This window comes from Bolinopsis microptera, chromosome 13 (assembly GCF_026151205.1).
Source record: "Bolinopsis microptera isolate Bmic1 chromosome 13, MBARI_Bmic_1.0, whole genome shotgun sequence".
Classification (NCBI taxonomy): Eukaryota; Metazoa; Ctenophora; class Tentaculata; order Lobata; family Bolinopsidae; genus Bolinopsis; species Bolinopsis microptera.
This window is the reverse complement of record NC_087084.1, coordinates 8732515-8752173: the sequence shown is the minus strand read 5'-3', so window position 1 is coordinate 8752173 and position 19659 is coordinate 8732515. Positions and strand designations below refer to the sequence as shown.

The following is a 19659-nucleotide window of genomic DNA, read 5'->3' as shown; positions in this document are numbered from 1 at the left end:
CACACCTGCTAGTATCTCTAAAAATTCCGTTTCTCCGTCTGGAGTTCGGACTTTGGCCATTGTCTTCTAGTACTGCGTACATAAGCCGTATAAGCTCTACAATTTTAACTGGAATGCCGTAAGCTTCTAGAATCTTGAACATTTTCCCACGATGTACACTGTCGAAAGCCTTTTTGAAATTCTCTTGAAATTGTTGTTTTCTCTTAAAGTCTATAAATGTCAGAACAGCTGGCAGTTTCGTATAGTGATGTAATTAGAACTCAAATACCCATCAAATACGAAACAGGTTATGTTAAATTACATTTTTTTTGTGCAAAACTAGCCTAAATGATTACATTCGCAATTCAATGTTGAGCTAATTTGAATCTTAAAGGTGGGGTCATAACAAGCAATTATGGTACACAGGTTGGTAGTCAGTCTTACTTCTTTACATGCACCTGTTTTGCTGTACTGAGCTGGACAGCCTTAAGCCTTATCGGCTCGTGCCATGTATAATTCTATGTTTCTTGCTGCCACAAAATTTGTCAGCAGAGCTAACAGCTGCAAAAGATTGACAAAAGTTTGATCACTGAAAAACCTTTCATTTAGGCTCAATTCAATTGTGAGCAGAGCTTAGAACCGCATAATATTAGTTTCTCTGGGTCCATCAGTTGACCAGTCTTCCTGTTTCAGTCTAACACGACTTTGTTGTCAATCAGGTGTTTAATATAAAATTGTGGAACAGGGCACTTCAAAGTGGATTTGCTGATTGTGCCAAACTTGGCCAACTCATTCCTTTTTCGTTTCCCCACAATCCGGTGTGTGCTCCATCACAATTCCAGACTAGAGTGTTTGTGGATCCGAGAACATTAAGGAAGTCATAACAGTCTCTAGTAGTTATACTCCTTGTTGAATGCAAGAATATAGCTTGTATAGAGGAGAGAGATAAGCAAGATCATTCGAGACCAGACATGAAATTTACAACAAATTATGTTGTTAATATATCCAAGGTTATGGATCCTAAAAACATTCATGCTGTCTTTTAAAATTAATGTCATATCAGTTTTAGATGGCAGATGGAAACAAAGGTGAAGGCACTACACGTAAGTAATTACTTGTTTTATATTTCTGATCATGTCCAAAGAACATTCATTATAAAGATATGTATCTGATGGGTAGGCAGATTATCGTTGTGTAGTACTGTGAATGTTTTAAATCTTTAAGTTTTATCAAGTTTCAGACATTTTTGAGATAGTTTGGAAGAACGCTTCTCATTGAATCACACCTAATTGCGTAGTCTGGAGATATAAATTTACTATGACTGATACTAGCTTTTAATGTTTAATTCTATTAATGTAGAAATCTATAAACATTCAGGTAAAGGAAGTGGATCCAAGGAAGAAGAGGAGGACGAGGTCAACGTTCAGTTGATAGCTTCAGACAGTAAGCACTTTTCATAACGGAATGTTATCGTTTTTAGGAACTGTTCAACTTGTACTGTAAGGTTGGATGTCATGTTATGTGCTGTTCCAAAGCTTCATTAACAGGAAATGGTTCTAAGTTGTTAAGAACACTGATCTAGGACTACCGTGTCATCAATTATATAATTATGTATATATACTTCAGTAGTGCAGATAAATGAAATAGCATTATATTATATACTAGTATGTATGTTTTTGGTTGTTTTTATGCCAACTGCAACACATATCTAATGTAGGAAGTTTGTTTAGTTGCTATTGTTTGCCACATACCATGCCATGTTTACCTTGGGCTAGACAAACCGTATCTTATTTACAAGCAGTCATTTTTATACCTTGTCAAGAGAGACGCTCACTTTCTGTTTCTTTTTTTCGTGTTACATCAGTTGTTCATTCAATGTAGTGATACTTTAAATTGGGAGAAAGAGGTCTTATAAGAATCGAGGAGTTCATTCATCATCATGGTATGCTACGCACCAACTAGATACTTCCCAGGTATGTAGTTGCTGCTTTTAGTATGTGTTCCGCAAATAAAGTTCTTCAGTGCAAGTACATCAATCATGATATCTCAATATCGACTGTGAAACTCAAAAGTGTATCCAAATTCTCTATCGATTCTGAATTTCTGTTCAGCAACCTTATCTCCGGATCCTCCACCTCCTACTGTAAACACTCCTCCACCTCCTGCACCCCCACCTCGAACTACCTCTCCTCTTCCACCGCGAGGTCCCTCTCCTCTTCCACCGCGAAGTCCTGCACCACCCCCACCATCAACTTCACTCCATGCTCCAGCGTATCTTGATGCTAGACACAGTCCTTCTTCGTCTACTAGACACAGTCCTTTGCAGCACACCTATCACGTGACAAGTTTGACAGATTTAATGTGGGCCTTGTTTCGTGTAGTTTTGTGAGTTGTGCTGTTGTCCTAGATTAACTGTGAGTTTCAGTCTGCTTTTAGGTGTTATCAGCTAAACTAGTCGTGGGAACCTAGGTTGTATTCCATCTTGTGTTCCTCTAAATCGAATACCCAAAGAAACAAGCGTTTTAATTTGTTCAATAATATCCGTGAATATCGTAAAGTGTTGTTTTTATACCGTAACGACCGTGCCTGTGATATATCATCCGACCTTAAATCAGTCATCTATGTATGGCTGCAAAATCGCGAAAAAACTCAAAAGCCCAAGTGTGAATTTTAGATTCATCGCCTCCCAGCTCGTGTAACACTCGGCAAAAAGTAAAATACTGATTTTATCTCAGGCGATGAGTCAGATGACGAGCCTCCCCGAATGCAGTGATTCGCTCTCAGCAGGATCCAGACAGAGGTGACATCAGACTATCCACGGTAAATTGACTTATATAAGACTAATTACTCATTTAAATTGAGAAATATCCTTAATATTGTTTTTTGGGTAACATCGGACACGTGAAACTTATCTAGCTATCTTCATACAATTCTAGAGTCAGAATTTCTATAACACATCATGCTCTTACGTTACCCCCAACCCGCCTGTAAATCCCACCCGCACAACAAACAGATCGAAGGTGAAATCCCAGTATCACCCATTACCGGTGACACCCCGGTCCAGCCTAGTGTCCGCTTCACTGAGGACACCACAGAACGGGATCCCAGGATACTTACTGAAGAGGAGGAAATGGGGGCGGCTGGTTTAGAAATGGTAATTTTAAGCTGCATGCTTGATCCACTGCTGTGCTTTGCCTGTTAGAGCTATATTAGTTGATGTATAGCTATATTAGCTATATGTAGCTATATGATGTGAACTATAATGGTTCTTGAGTTGGATCAGTGCTGATTTCAAATGCTTTTGTGGTTGTCGTAAGTCATTATATCAAGCTGGTGAAAAGCTGTACATTTGTATTTAAAGAACCAATTAGGGGGCTTTATATTGTTGGTTACCATTATTATACGTCCCATTATGTAATTATATAATTGGTTTATTGATCTGCTGCCAGGTTCTTCGTACTTCCGCTTGATTCGTGACTTATACATTCTCTGTAAGAGTTTAAACCCGTATGAATCACGAATAAATAACCAATGTTTAGCTCAACCCAACTGAACTAAAAGAAGAAAGTGAAAGTGAATCAAAAGAAGAAAGTGAAAGTGAATCAAAAGAAGAAAGTGAAAGAAGAGAAGATAGAAACAGTGTTTTTCTGCCAGTAATAGACGAGAACACGACTGAGAACCACGACTCTTCACCCCCTAAATCTAGATTCAGCTCTATGTTTCCTGTTGTGACGGTGGTTATGAGTGCTCAAGAAATGATGGAGTACTCAAAGGTATATCAGCGAAATGTTCACTCGCTCGCCAACACAATCTTATCTCGTCTGATTGAATGTTCTTATCTTCAATTCTATGATCTTCTAATCTCTTATCTTCTAATCTTCATGCTGTTTTTAAGGGTTCTTAACCGCTTACATTATCTATTAACCTGATGTAACAGCATGCCACCCTTTCAATCTCTGATTTATCTCTTACATATTTCCCATCTACTTTGTTATCAGCATGCCTTAATTAATTCTTCAATTTAAGCTTATATTAAACCCAATAACACAATAATACATGTTGCATGCACGAAGTGTATCTACTTAAACCATTACATGGTGATTTTACATTAATTATTAACCTTTCTAGATTATACCACGACACAACCAAAAGGGTCAAGGTTTTGTCTCAAAATATAATTTTCTTGATTTATTCACTTTCCGATCATTTCCATAGTTGGTTAGTAGTGACTACCACTGCTTCCACTGCTACTAGTGCTACCGAGATATATACACAGTAAGGCACCGTGGCAGTAGATACAATCAAATTTAAAACTACGGAAGTCAAGGTGAACTAATTAGGCGTGTAATATACCACAAAGTTGCACTGTTCCAGAACCATTAGATACAGTGTACATTGCAGAATGTATAAGATACATCGTGCGGTCAAGCTAAATGACGCAAACAACCACATTCCACAGCCGTTAATTAAATTTACTTGGTTCGTCGTGCTGTGAGGAAACTGAGTGCACCCAAACAAATCTGGCAACTTTTTATGTAAATGGTTCACTTCAAAGCACATACCAGTTAGGTTGAATTATCAAATATACTCTCAGTACTGAAGTTGGCAGCTGTTCTGAGCAGTGAATTACATTTGAATATCTTAAAGAGAATTAAAAGACATTTAGTTCTGATATATGCAATTATACGTGTAACGTGTGCACCTGCTGGTTTCTTAAAGCCGTTAGAAGTGCCTTTAGAGCTTTAGTTTCATCGTCAACCATCAACTTATCTGAATATGATGAAAATAGTGCATCTAGACTAGTGAACATCAGTCTTTAGTTATTTTTCAAGCAGAACTTATTTCATGTAAAGATCTGTGATCTGTGAAATCAAAGATGGAATGATCTCCGAAAGTATGCAGCACATTTAGTAAGATAACACAGAACATAATATGTCTGTGTTCAAGAAGGGTGTGAAAAACACAACATTAGCACAAGCAATCTCTCCATCCTTAGCACTCAGCAGTAACACTGCCATCATTTCAGGATAAGTGCTCTGCCATTACGAGATCAGGATCAGATCCATTAGTGTTAAGGTTTAATGATAATCTGTGATATCAGGCTGAGCTGTGGTTAAACTTCATGTATTATACCGAATTGGGCAGATTACTTCATTTGTCTGCTAAGAGCGATGTCAATGTGCTGTTGAGTGCTTACATTGTACTGCTCAGCTTTTAAAGGATGTTATCTTTTTGCAACTTGTAGTACACCCTTTTCATTATCTCAAATATCAAGTTAAATGAACCATTTTAGAGTTTCTTAGTCTTTGAATTACTTAACTTTGTTTAGTACTTTTAGATTGGCTGGGATAACTTCTTATCTGGAGAGTGATGTCATGTACATTTTACATTTCACATTGTACTTCCCCGATAGATCCAGCTGCGTGGTCTTTGTCAAAGTTTCATAATATTAAAAGCTCTTAATTTTCAAACAATGGAATCTTAATTTCTAGTTGAGTGGACACATGGACAGCCGAGAAACGTTTTGTTCTTAGATTTTCTCGACATTTTTGTCATTGTTTTTAAATATGTTACCAATTAAAACAACTTTTGTTTTCGAAAACACGTGCTTCTGCCTTACCGCCGACTTCAAGCCGATAATAAGATATCTTTATTCTTAATAACAGTGAGCAGATGAAAACGATTTCCTTCAACAAACATGTAGAATAAGGTAATAAATGAGGACAAGTAAACTAGACTCTCAAAACCCAACACTTTAAATACCAACGAAGCAGCTTGTAATTCACAAAGCCGACAAAGGAAGATGTTGTCTTAGATCACAGATTACCCTTGCTGCAATCAAACTGCATAAAACTGAGAATAGTGTGTAATTTTTAGGGTTCCGACGCCTACCTCCTAATAACGACATGCTTATCTCAATGGACCTCTACAGCCTGTTAGTGTTAAGGTCACATACTACATACTACATACTACACAGGTATCTGTACACAGATTTACATATCTGATTAATATTCAAAACCATGGTATTGGCATTGTGTTGTGGTTTGGTGTAGGATTTGTGTGTCTTGTTATCTTGCTTACTGTTATCTTGCTTACTGTTATCTTGCTTTAACTTACTACTTCGATTATTTAACGCGTACGTGATTGTGTCTCTCAGTGCTTAAAGAGATAACGTTACCACCAGAAATCAGAATAACAGACTACCACAATTTCCGCAAAATCAAAAATAAAATCACCCAAATTTAAATCCTCCCCCACAACCAGCATTAACTGACAAATCACCAGTTTTCGGTGTATGGATATGATCGTTACCATGGTAACCGCACACGTCGCACGTGAAAAACACTGAAGACTTGGCAGTAATTACCTGTAATTAAGTGATTATCTGTTTGAGGAAACAGGTCGTTATGACGCCTATCCCTGTATCCCCTGTATGCACAGCTTGTACTTGTATGTTTTGCAATAGACGTGAAATTTAAGTTTCGACGCGAGTTTCCCACATGACTCATTTTTAATCGACTGTGGGCCAACCGAAGACGAGAGGTTGATATATTCTAGCTATAGAGTCATTTTACTGAGAACATTTTCAAGATGGTGCTTATTTTCTAGAGAATTGCGTCGATTTGGTGCCCTTTGTTCCAAGAAAAAGAGACCAGCAATGCTTTGATTTGAGAGGGTTCCTTTGCGTCAACGATTACGACAGAAAATACTCTTTTCTGAAACGTTTGAGAGCTTGTTGTACAGGTGTTGACTGTTGCAAGTTGCTAGTGTTGAACCACTGTTGAACCACTGTTGAACCACTGGTACAGATGTTGACTGCTGAACCACTGGTACAGGTGTTGACTGTTGAACCACTGTTGAACCACCGGTACAGGTGTTGACTGTTGAACCACTGTTGAACCACTGTTGACTGTTGAACCACTGGTACAGGTGTTGACTGTTGAACCACTGGTACAGATGTTGACTGTTAAACCACTGGTACAGGTGTCGACAGTTAAACCACTGGTACAGGTGTTGACTGTTGAACCACTGTTGAACCACTGGTACAGGTGTTGACTGTTGAACCACTGTTGAACCACTGTTGACTGTTGAACCACTGGTACAGGTGTTGACTGTTGAACCACTGGTACAGGTGTTGATTGTTGAACCACTGATAGGTTGGAGTATTGAATCTGTGAAGGGGACTTGGTTACCAGTTTCTGAAGTTTATTGATTTCGGAGTTCGTTAAGAATGGTTACCAATGCAATGGTTACCAATGGTTACCAATGGTTTCAATGGTTACCAATTACCAATGTAATGGTTACCAATGCTGCCATCAACATACATCTTGACATCTTCCGACTTTTTATATATTTAGAACAACAAAAAAGTAATCAGTAAGAAACATATTAAAAACACCTGTTATATATTACGAAGGAGAGCTATCCCCAGAATCCAGATCCTTATTATCCGTCTTACCTCTAAACCATTTACGTGTCACGTGACCAACATTGAAATTGTTGATTATTTTGGGGGGAAACGGAGTCCAAAACTCAAGAAATCAGAGTCAGGACTCCGACTAACAAAAGTAAAACGAGATAACAACTCCACAGAAATGGTCTAATGATCACAGTGCTGGCAAGCACGAGCGGTGTCTTTATTGGGGGTATACTATGTACCCCCTTTACTATTGTACCCCCTTTACTATTATACCCCCTTTACTATTATAACCCCTTTGGTACTCGTCGGAAGCCTCTTTCGTGCACGCGAAGCGTGCACTCCGGCCGGAGGCGGCGGCCGAAGGCCGCCGCCTCCGGCAGGAGTTTTTCAGGCATTAAGACTCATCGGAAGTCGTTCAGCAGATTTATTTTTAGTTCAAAACATTCTAATTTGATGTCAAAGATGACAGGAATAAAAAATAGTTATGTTGAGATTTTTAAGAAATTTGCATAAAATACTGCGCCAGCACTGTTATACGAAATTCGGTAAAAAACCCAAAATCGCCATATTCAGGTGCCTTAAAAACCATGTTAAAATTGAGTTAGAGATCTGAAATTTTTCAGGGCGTCTAGACGTTGACCAAATCGACTGCAAAAAAAGTTTCAGGTTTCAGGAGCATCGGGAAATGGGTTTTCTAGAACCCCTGTTTTACGATAGATTGTCGTGATATATACATACATATACATATATATATATATTCAGGGATAGACGCTTTGCCAGTCAATTGTAGCCTGTATTTAAGTGTCCATAGATTCAAAAGTATAAAAGATACAGCCATTTCCGACCACAGGTCTTGCAAATAATTGTTTATACTTTAGTTTACATTGTGTAAAAAAATTATTTGACGTCATAAACACCCCTTGATGACGTCATCAAGTTAACCGTTTTTAAAACTTGATTTTTGACAAAGTATTAACTTTTAAAATTAATTTTAAACCATTAAGGAGTAATTTTATTCAAAATCTGAGGAAATTTTTACCTTAGATAATTGTTCAAGCATTCTGAAAATCTACCGGAAAGTTTTTCTAGCTTGCTCCTTCATAAAGATATTCGTCATTGAAGTTTGTGCTTTTTTGAAAAATTATCTTATAAAAACGTCAATTTTGCGATTTAGTATTCTCTGGTGTTGGGCCATGCCTTGGGTTGTGGAGCTCAGTTCTGCTTCCTATAGGTATAAATTGTGCATTAGGCTAGTTTTAAAGTTGAAAATCGAAAAGTTGCACACGTGGGGACACGTCCAAATTGATACAAAATCGCTAAAATCACTGAAAATTGCTGTTTTCGTCATTTTCTATCAACTTTAGAGTGCCGTTGTGATTACAGTTCTTCTTGAAATACTTTGAAACTTTGCATGCTTATCAAGCTATATATAAAACAATTACATGCAAAAATTTACGGCGATTCAATATTGGATGCGCACGCAACGTCCGCTCAAAGTTTGCACGTGCGAAAGGTGAGAATTTTGCTCATTCGTGATTTCCAACAAATTCTGCTTTGCCACGACAGTTTAATGTCATTATATATGAATTTAATGCCAACTTGAATGAGTATTAAGTGGCATATTCAGTCAGTGATCGACCGATATGCTTCCCTAAACACAAGGAAATGTTTTTAAAGGAAAAATTTCGAAATCGTTGAAACTTCCTCCTTATTAATGAAGATATCAGTTTATATTTCGACTTTATAAAGTACCCTGACATTATAATCAAAAAGAGATGATATTTTACCAAAACCCATAATCATGGGTAGAGTGGACCGCTGTCAGTGTCTCTCTTTCCCAAACAAAAGGAAATGATATTAATTTGATTGACCGTTCTCAAATGCAAAATGATACCGAGAATGAAATCGGTCGCTCGCTTTTCCCATTCATTTACAATTGTAATAGATTAAGAAGAACTATCCAAAGGCAGCTGTACTCGGCAATGAAGATTCAATAAACTTCAGCTTGTTCAATAAGTAATAACTACCACCCTTGTCCCTTACCCCGAAATACTAGGTATCGACCCGAACGCAACCCAAAGAGATTTTTACAGCATCTGATTGATGTAATCAATCGAAACTTAATTATACAATTCGTAAGCCGTGAATGAATGGGAAAAGCGAGCGACCGATTTCATTCTCGGTATCATTTTGCATTTGAGAACGGTCAATCAAATTAATATCATTTCCTTTTGTTTGGGAAAGAGAGACACTGACAGCGGTCCACTCTACCCATGATTATGGGTTTTGGTAAAATATTGTAAACGATATTGGTAAGTAGTACTAGTCATCATAAGTGATCGTCTGTACTGCTGGTAGTTATGTATTATGTATGATATATATAACCAGAGTTAGATCGCTAGCTTTAATATCAGTGTATCATCAGCTGTGCCTCTTTTCATCTTGTGTGTGTCAGTTTCGTTAATTTACTCTGGTAGTAATCGGCTCTTGAAATACAGGGGCGCGTCGTAACCTGGAGTATATTAGCTTTATATCCACTGTATCAGCTTGTCTCTTTTCATCTTGTGTGTGTCAGTTTCTTTAATTTATTCTGGTATTAGTCTGCTATGCTCTTGAAATACAGGCCTTACAGGGGCGCTATACCTGGATTATAGCGCACTATATAGCGCACAGTAACAAAGAGTTTAGTGTTAAAAGGCTCTGGCTACGTTCTTTTGTGTTTGATATCTGTCCCAAATCTCGAAAGATTGGGGAATGATCCAACTCTCAGTTTCTAGTATAAATACAGGTGGTCAAGTTGTATGTATTATTTTATGTAGTTACATAATCCAGTGCAAGGTGAGAGGTTTGACGAAAGAGGGTCTAGGGAGAGTTGGAGTTTAGAATAAGTCAATAACAGGGGTAAAGGAGCGAGAGAGAGAGAGAGAGAGAGAGCTGTGAGGTCTAGTATTTTGCGTGTGTGATCTCTTTTGTTGGAGGGTGTGCTTGCAATGGAGCATTAGCATGCAGGGGCGTGGTAATAATAGCTGGGAGTTGTTTTGTGTTATTTTTTACTAGAATCGTAACACACGGACCTGTTTGTTTGGGCCCGGACGGTGCCGGTGGTTCTAATGACCATTTACTAAAATACATAGATACAAAATACAATATAGTATAAATATTATAATCAGAAGTTTTATAAATCCTATCCGTCCAAGTTAAACTTGAAGGGCGCTACACGCACGACGAAAACTCCCTTTAATGTGAGCTGAAGTAGACTACTAGTAGTAGAGCTAGTAGCGCTTGAAATTGACAGAACTGAAAACGAAATCTGACAATTGTCGCGAAAACTGACAGTTTTGTGTGCTCAAAGTGTCGAGAAATACTGACAGTGCAAGACTGGGCACACAAGAGTGAGTTAAAACATCCTCCACACAACAAAAACTTGAATACACTAATAATAATCAATTATTAAAAACACACAAGCTCATTCTGCAGTCTTATTAGTCTTATCAGTACTCTTTATAGCACCGTTTCTGATAAAGTGTAGCTTATCAGGCTGCTCAGTTACCAGTTTTTTCATGTCCCTGACGAGTTCTCTTTGCTTGGCTCTCTGTTCTGGAGATCGATCTGGGCTGATAAAAACAGTTTTAAACTTTTCCGTTGCTCGCAGGTTTCTCGATTTAGCGAGAATCTGATTAACAATTGTTGCACTTGCCGCAGTCACTTTAACTGGTCTCACAGCCTTGCCAGGTTTGAGCTTTCCGAGTCTACTAGCTTCGATTCTAGGTTTCTCTCCGATTGCTGAGAACACTTCACTGACCACGGTGCTGAGCTCCTCATTGTCCTGCTCCGATAAACCAAAAATCATCAGATTTTTGTTTCGGTCTTCCTCCTGTACCACAGTTTTCACAGCTTTCTTGATCATTTCAGAACTGACAGGCTTCTGAGATTCTGGACAATTCGCCTGTAATACCGAGCTGAAGGATTTGAATTCAGCCTTGACAGACTCTCCGACTGACGATTTAACTGACGTCTGCAACGATTCCAACTGTTCATTTTTGCAGGCTAGTAGTTCTGACTGCAGCTTAATGATGGTCTCCTGTGTCTCGAACATAAGATGTTTAACTGAGTTTGAGGCCATCTTGTAGTCCGTGGATACGACACCAGTGAACTCCTCTAAATATCTTAATGCATCGTGCAACAAGTCACACGCAGTGTTCTTGGTCATCTTCTTCACGCACGAAGGGGATAGTTGCTTCATTGCTGTGATCTCCATCTCGTACATAGCCTTGCTGAGAAGTTCAACTGAGTCACCCCTTAACATGTTGATCTCCTTTTCACCATACTCGCTGGGCGGGATGGTCATGGTCGTGTAACACGGTGATACACAAACCACTGTAGCTGCACGTTACAATCAACAGAGATAAGCACTAAGATAAGAGAGTAAGAAAAGAGCAACGTATGCAATTAGTGTAATACTGAAATGCAATTAGTGTAATACTACCTCCTCTTTTTATCTTTGTACAGTTGTTAACATGCCTAAAACTCACTTGTTGTTCTTTCTGTACCGTTAGATAAAGATTACAATATGGGAGTTAAGTAACAGACACTAAGTTCTTACACATTTTCTATTGTTTTAATTCGTGGAACCACTGTAGATCAGGAAATGGTTGTTTAGTTCAGTTCTTAAAACTTCTACTTTTATACAAACTACAGTCCTATGCAGTTTAAGTGGAAGATGTGTACAATTTAGGTCAGAAAAGTGACTACCTTTGGGCTTTGTGACTCAAATTGACTAGTCCTGTAGCAATAATAATATAAAATATCTTCCATGAGAACTATAGCTGTTGGATGCCACCGTTTAATGTCGCCACGAAATTTGGTCACGCCGCCGCCGATTGAGTAAAAAATTGGCAGCGTGAAAGTATTCCTAAATTCAGATAAGCTTATCTTTTCCTTTAAGTAAAATAAATAACATACAGAGTATCTAATAAATGTAACTTATAATCCAAATAATGGAAAAATAGTGTGATTAGATGAATTCTCTACTCAAGTATTGAATTCATTTTGTCGAAATATTTCTCATAATCTTCATCCCCAAAACATGGTAACCACACGCCTTTATAAATAATTTATTACGCTGTAACCTTCTGTAACGATCTGATCAAGTTTCAACTGCCACTTTCGAGATTCGAGTTCTCAATCGGAAATAGCTTGAAATCATGACGTCAAACTGTGTCTGACTGGCACCATTTGGTCACCAATGGTCACATTATGTGTATAAGGTTGCTTCATGTTGCACTTGGGTGATCATAAACGATCTTGAGGGCTTAAGTTTTGGCTTTCGGGATGATGTCAGTGAGAAAATTACAAACTTTGAAAGCGAGTTCTATAATAATGTCGAGAGAAAGCCGACAGGTCCTGTTTAAATCAGAAGTTCTCGGTTATCACAACGAACTGTATAATGAATGTGTACCATCTTACACTAATCATGAGTGGGAGACCATCTGCTGGTGCAGTCACTGTGACTCATGTTAACTTTAATACGTTCTGCACCTGATTGGTTATCTGATAATCGCTCTTCCGTGACTGGTGTGTCTGATGTGACTTTGTTTTTTATAAATTTACTTATAATATGCAGTACGGCATTTTAAATTTTAAAAATCAAAATGGGTTTTTATAGATAAGCACGTCATGTTTTCCAACAAATATTCTCGTACCTTTTTACTTTACATTACATAATAAGATATTATACTAAGTTAAGAATATGACATTCGTTAATTTCTAAGTACCTGCTAAAAAACATGGCCCTGGTTTTTTAGTAACATATTCGAAACAGGATCTATATAAGTTCATTAATGTAATCAAGGTAATTTTAAAAGTTCATTAATGTAATCAAGTTCAGATCAGGGACAAAAGGAAATCGCGGCATGTACGGAATCGCGAATTTCCCCATTTTTTGCGAAAAATGTTATATGTCGTCTAATGTCGCCTGTTTGGCTTGTCGCGGTATCGCGATTTTTGGCCAAAATAATCGCGATTTTCTTTTGTCCCTGGTTCAGATTGGTAATGTTGCGAAATTGAAGTTAAAGCCTGGTGCTCTTTTACAAATCACAGAAATTTTTATAACACATAAACATTTGCCAGATTTATAGTCTGAAAATCAAGCAGACGAAGAGAAGTCCAAACTTTATCGCCTAAATCAGTAAATCATTACAAGAAAAGCGCAATGTTTGTCCCCATTTTGTAGTGCTTCGACTTTCTTTTTCCAGAAATTGCTCAACTAAATTAAATAAGACGTATATAAGAGAATTCTTACGAAGTGGCACAACGAATGTAGCATACTAAACAGAGTTAGAAGTAACAATCACCGTGGAGGACGTAATTATTCGACATGAAACGTATTGATAAATTGTCTCAGTTGTCTCACATTGCAACAATTCGCAATGGACCATCATACTAATCTCTATATCTAAATGGTACATACCAAGTTTTCCTTCCGAACTTTCGACATCGTGTCACGTTCACAAAACAAGGTGTCACTTGCGAGGTCACGTGTGGGCACATAAAGGTGAAGCCAGCACTGGAACAGTGGTACAATGCCCCTCACCCGTGACTCAGGGAAGATAGATACATTACAATGACAATGTTTATGTTCTCTTCACCGTCGTCGGTAATACCACCTTTTTCTTTTACTTGTTCACTCCTTTTATGGGATGATTGTTTACGTTTGGACTCGACTTGATTCACTATCCTATTCTGGATCTAGTTGGTTGCTGTTCGAACCACGTTTTGAATTTCTTTCATTTCGCAATATTTTTTGGTTTCGTGAGATTCGTCTGGTTGGATCAGATTATTTCAATGTTTTAAATTTAATACTTTTGGGCGATAAAAGTTTGCTCTTTACTGTTTTGAAAATGCTCCCGCACAATGCACAAGATCGCTTATCAGTTATGTATGTGTTATAGTTAAAATGATGGAGTAGTTTGATGTTTATTAGTCTCATGATTGAAATACTGATAGTTGGATAATATCCTGTTGGAAGAACCGGAACATATTGATATTATCCAACTATCAATATGTTATAGTGTTATGTATAGTAATAGCAATTATTACTAGCTATGTTCGTTTTGAATTTTGTAATTCATGACATAACTCAAACTAAGGCAGCTGAGAATCATTTCTAATACCCTAAAAGTAAATATAAACTTTTTTATTTTTCCTGTTCTGAGATCATCTGAGATATTTAGATGCAGAAAAACTAATGGCAGATGACAATGAAGTAATAGAAAACAAGGCTGCCGAGTTATCGTCAGAAGAAGAGGAAGAAAACGAAAATGAAATATCTGATGAAGAGGAACAGTCTCCAGACCAAGGATTCTCCTCCGATTTCAACACTGATCCTGTTCCCGGAGACAGTTCCCAGGATTCCCTCCACAGGAATGTTGAGAACGATAAGAATGTTCGTCACGTGAAGAACATATCCGATGGTAACAGTGACAGTACGAATTCTGCGGAGGAGCCGGTCCCGGATGAAGGACGGGATTTAGAGGTTGATATTGTGGAGCCGATAACCAGTGTTGAAGGTCCTGAGTTAGACGGAGTAAGTCACGTGATCTGCTGATAGTCACGTGATCTACTGATAGTCACGTGATCTGTTGATAGTCACGTGATCTGTCACGTGATCTGCTGATAGTCACGTGATCTGTCACGTGATCTGCTGATAGTCATGTGATCTGCTGATAGTCACGTGATCTGCCACGTGATCTGCTGGCGTTACAGCTTGTTGCTAAATTTAGATTTTAGTGATGTACAAGTACAAGTACAATTGTAGTGTTGATTCAAGCTCAATTGAACAAGGCAGACTTAACGTTCAACTGTTCAAGCGCTGACAGGCAAAGTTGTTGATATTATGTAATTTGTACATTGTAGAAGAGTTCCCTTATGTACGTTGGTTTCTGTAAGGTAAAACAAGAGTTGTTGTTGCTAGCTACTGCTGATCATTTGGACCGTTTGCTCGCTGCTAAAGATTTCAGGTTTGGGTCCTCGATATAGAAGGTGATTTGAGCTTTAAAAATATATATTTGCTTAATTTATTATAACTATTTCATTGCTCGTTTTTTGGTAATATAATTTGTGCCAATTAAAGTTTAATAATATGTAACATTTGATTTAAATGCTTATACAAGTAGTTGAATGTTTCGGAATCCGCTTTCGTCAGCTTTGTCGCTTTTTGACGACGACCCTCCCAAAAACCCATCACAAAGTGACGAACAAGTTGACAAACAAGCTGACAAACAAAGTGACAAACAAACTGATGTACAAACAGACAAACAGACAGACAAACAAACTGACGATATCTCTTCCAAGGTATTTTGTAAAATCCATACAAAAATGTTAAATTTGACCATAAATGGTCATTTATTCCCACAGTAAATCAGTCACAAACCCAAATTTCAGCTCTCAGGAGGGCCAGGAGTGAGGTTTGCTACCGATACTAAAAGTATGCCGACCGTACAATTTGAAGAATGTTTAGAACCAGGGGTTCCGACTGAAACGTGTAGTGTAGTGGATAAAGCCACGTGGAGATGGTCTGTCAGCTTGTATGAGTCTGTGAGTCTGCAAGAGTGTGATTTGAGGGTGGTTAATCTTACGGCGTGTTTTAGAATGGCATATTTTGTAGTACAGTGTGTTGTGAACGAGTGATTTTAATCATTTTTACTGAGAGTCAGCATGTTTATTTTTCATTTTTATCATTTTGGAAGTTGAAAAGTGTGATTTTGTAAATGGTATCCGAATGGGTTTAAGTTGGAATGCATGAAGGAAGTGTGACAGGTACAAGCATGGTTTGAAGTGTGTTATTTGCTTGTTATCCTCGTCCCACTCGTTCCACATAACAGCTGTGCCCTACTTTTATCACAACACGCAATGAACACGAACGCCGCAAAATGCGTGCGCACTGCGCAATGATTGCAAGACGTGTGCGCATTGCGCAATGATTGCAAGACGTGTGCGCATTGCGCAATGATTGCAAGACGTGTGCGCACTGCGCAATGATTGCAAGATGCGTGCGCACTGCGCAATGATTGCAAGACGTGTGCACAATGCGCAATGATTGCAAGACGCGTGCGCACTGCGCAATGATTGCAAGATGCGTGCGCACTGCGCAATGATTGCAAGACGCGTGCGCAATGATTGCAAGACGCGTGCGCACTGCGCAATGATTGCAAGACGCGTGCGCACTGCGCAATGATTGCAAAGGGCGTAAGGTGCAAAGATAACATGTCATACTGTTGGGTAAAACAGCACAGTTAACCCATAGCACACTCTCTTTTATACAAGTACTGAAAATACTCACCCATGTTGGGTAATGAGTACTACATAATACCCATATCGGATAGTAACAACCATTATACTAAACATCATGGTATTTGTTTTGGTGGTTTGATAGTGGTTGGTATCATGTTGTTTATCACCAAACACAGTTACACACGCATTGTAAGATAAAACACTTCTTGTTTGCTGATTAAACACGCTTTTGATTTAACTTTTTTAATGTATCTCTATGTACAACTTTGTTTTGAAGCATGCTTGTTTCTTTAAATGTAAACCCTTTTTGGTATTAAGCTTTCGGGATTTTATATAGCATGATATAGCAAGATATAGCAAGATATAGCAAGATACCATTTTGATGTGTTGAAGTTAGATTGTTACTTAAAAACATATAACGACTTGGTGACAGGTGACAAACACCACTAAAATAATACAACTCAATCTCTTATCATCACATCGGTGATAATATAATAATTTGTTTAATTTGGTCCTTGTAACTTTGTAATATGATCCTGTTTTCAGTTACCTAGTCGGACAAGACACAGTTCAAAGAAAAGGAGAGAAACTAAGCAGGAGGTAGGTGTGCTTTATTTCATACATTTCAAAGTCTCATATTTTTACTTTTTACTTAACTTTAAATTATTTTTATTAGGGAAAAGCTTGAGGGAAGATGACAGTTGCATGCAGAAAACTAGTTTAAATCGCCAATGCACAATCTGAAGTTTGTGAACCTCAACTAAGCCTTTCACTTGTTACATTTGAACGTAATATTATGATGATATCTGGTTACCAATTCAGAGCACATGGTTCAACGGACAAAACTTGGATTTTGTCAAAAAAGTGTTTTTGCCATTTCTGTTAAGAAAAGTTATGGAATAGTTTGACATTGTCTTACTATGACAATCATTGTGTTGTTTAGAATGATATGGTTTGAGCTTAGAGGTTAGTCTTAGAGGAATTTGAGTGCGTCAATAAAGTTGATGAGACATGGTAGATCCTTCATGACACAATATCAATTCAGTTTTCAATATCAGAATCAGACGTTATAGAAGAGGTTTGCATGAAGTGTAAAAGTAACCACTAATTATATTTCGATTAGTAAAAGTAACCACTAATTAATAATTATATTTCAATTAATTTGTTACATTATTACTTAACTGTGTGATTGTTGTGTATTTTGAAGGTTGATTATTATCGGTTGTGGGAGTTTGTTCAATCATATTAAACAGAAATGGTTTCTTAGAGTTCGTTGATAATCTCATTAAAGGTTCTGCTGAATTATTTATAAATAAACCCATGCAGAAAGATCGAAAAATGATTATAGAGAATTATAAACTTTCTTGATACACCTCCAGATTGGCAACTGTATTTTCATGCATTTGAAAACTTTGCTACTCAACAGTAAATTAGCAGCTACTTTCAAGTCATAAATTTGTTGTTGGATGAAACTTACACTGAACATTACATAACCGTTTTGAGTTTTAGCATGAGATTTTAAATAGTACTCTGCAAAGTCAGCCTGGATCTCATCTAATAATAATAATTTTTATCAATGAATTTGATCCCTCTTCTATCACCTACTCTAGACAAGACTTGTTCACATAGATCTTATTACCAAAATTCCTAGGCCACATATTTAGAATATTCCTATAACAAGACTGCAGGGATGTATGTTTATCAGCCCTTTGTTTACGGTGCAAATAATACACTGTCCTGTAACATGAGCCTAGGCTTAAGGCGTGTTGACCTGTTACCTACCTGGTACATATAACACACTTTTGGTGTACTGTAATGTAAAGTCTTGTTCCTAATCTGGATTACTGATTATCATTATCTGCGGTTAGAATGTGTGATTTGAATGTTTCGTGCGTGGTATTCAATAAAACTCGTTAAAAATAGAGGACTCTAATTTCCAACGACCAAATGAATCTGTTATAATACTGTACAGTTTTGTGGGCTGTCCAAGTTAGGGTCAGTTAATTTGACCTGTAGTACAGTACAGTTCGCCAAAGTGAAGTAGAATTTCACATCGTCCAGTTATGTTTCACAAGGTACAGAACTTACCCCAGTTGTAACTTTGTAACGAGCACCTATTTTACAGGAAACTGGTGATCAACCTGGACCGTCACAAGATGGAGATGTGGAGATGCGTCCCGTCTCCTCTGGTAGTCTCAAACGTACCACCTCCAGTCGGCGCAGCGTGCGGGGCACTCTCAAAGCCCGCAGTCGGCGCAGCGTAAAACGGGGGCCTGGCGAGAGTTTGAACATTATGGATAGGAGGACACTCAGAAGGGAGGAACTCAATCAGGTAAAAATTGATAAAATTAGTGTAGATTGGTTCGTAAACAAAATTATATTTCATAATAAAGTTCACTCCTTGAACTTACAATTCTTGATCAAATGGAAATGTGCTCAATCTCAACACAAGGAAATATTTTAAACATCCTGATATCCACTAGATGGAGCAGTTTGAGATAAAGAGTTTGCCTCTTTGTACCTGGTTGGGGTACAATATATCCTTAACCGTGCAGAGATCGTGGCAGAAATTCACGGAGGGCCTTAACGATTACAAGTAAGGACTAATCGCTGTGTCGATTTTATCATTGTCATGTATCGATATATTCGTGCATTTTATTAATGTTTGAAAGTTTGAATATATTCTAGAATAATTAGATGCATGAATGAAATGATGATTCAATAAATCCGTATAATCGCAATATTTTAAATTACGCAATCCTAACTATTCTGTATGTTGGTCCAGGCACCGTCACTGATTGTTTTTTATAACAATAACCCACCAAATATAATCAATGACTGCTGACTCGATTGATTAACCCGCAGGATTTGGGGCGGACCAATCCGAGAAGTTGAAGGAAATCTTGGTTCTGGAGTCTCAACATACTTTCGTGTTCTGAGATGGCTTCTGAAAATCAACTTTCTGAACC

At 37.8% G+C, this 19659-nt stretch overlaps 1 protein-coding gene across 1 annotated transcript; it reads left to right on the top strand.

Annotated features, from left to right (window-relative positions):
• Window positions 1–1035: 1035 nt before the first annotated feature.
• LOC134824972 (uncharacterized) lies at window positions 1036–19295 on the top strand. Its single transcript, XM_063837013.1, has 7 exons — window positions 1036–1082; window positions 1357–1422; window positions 2715–2799; window positions 2993–3133; window positions 17237–17296; window positions 18816–19022; window positions 19174–19295. The coding sequence occupies exons 4-7, from the start codon at window positions 3110–3112 to the stop codon at window positions 19288–19290; spliced, it is 408 nt and encodes a 135-aa protein (XP_063693083.1). The 5' UTR covers window positions 1036–1082; window positions 1357–1422; window positions 2715–2799; window positions 2993–3109; the 3' UTR covers window positions 19291–19295.
• The last annotated feature ends 364 nt before the right edge of the window (window positions 19296–19659 follow it).

What these genes read in the sequence shown, in the direction of transcription:
- LOC134824972 (XM_063837013.1), top strand. Translation starts at nt 3,110, where the DNA reads ATGGGGGCGGCTGGTTTAGAAATG. An exon ending in AAACTAAGCAGGAGGTAGGT is followed by an intron (nt 17,297 to 18,815) that starts GTGCTTTATTTC and finishes CCTATTTTACAG; the next exon opens with GAAACTGGTGATCAACCTGG. An exon ending in GAAGGGAGGAACTCAATCAG is followed by an intron (nt 19,023 to 19,173) that starts GTAAAAATTGAT and finishes GATATCCACTAG; the next exon opens with ATGGAGCAGTTTGAGATAAA.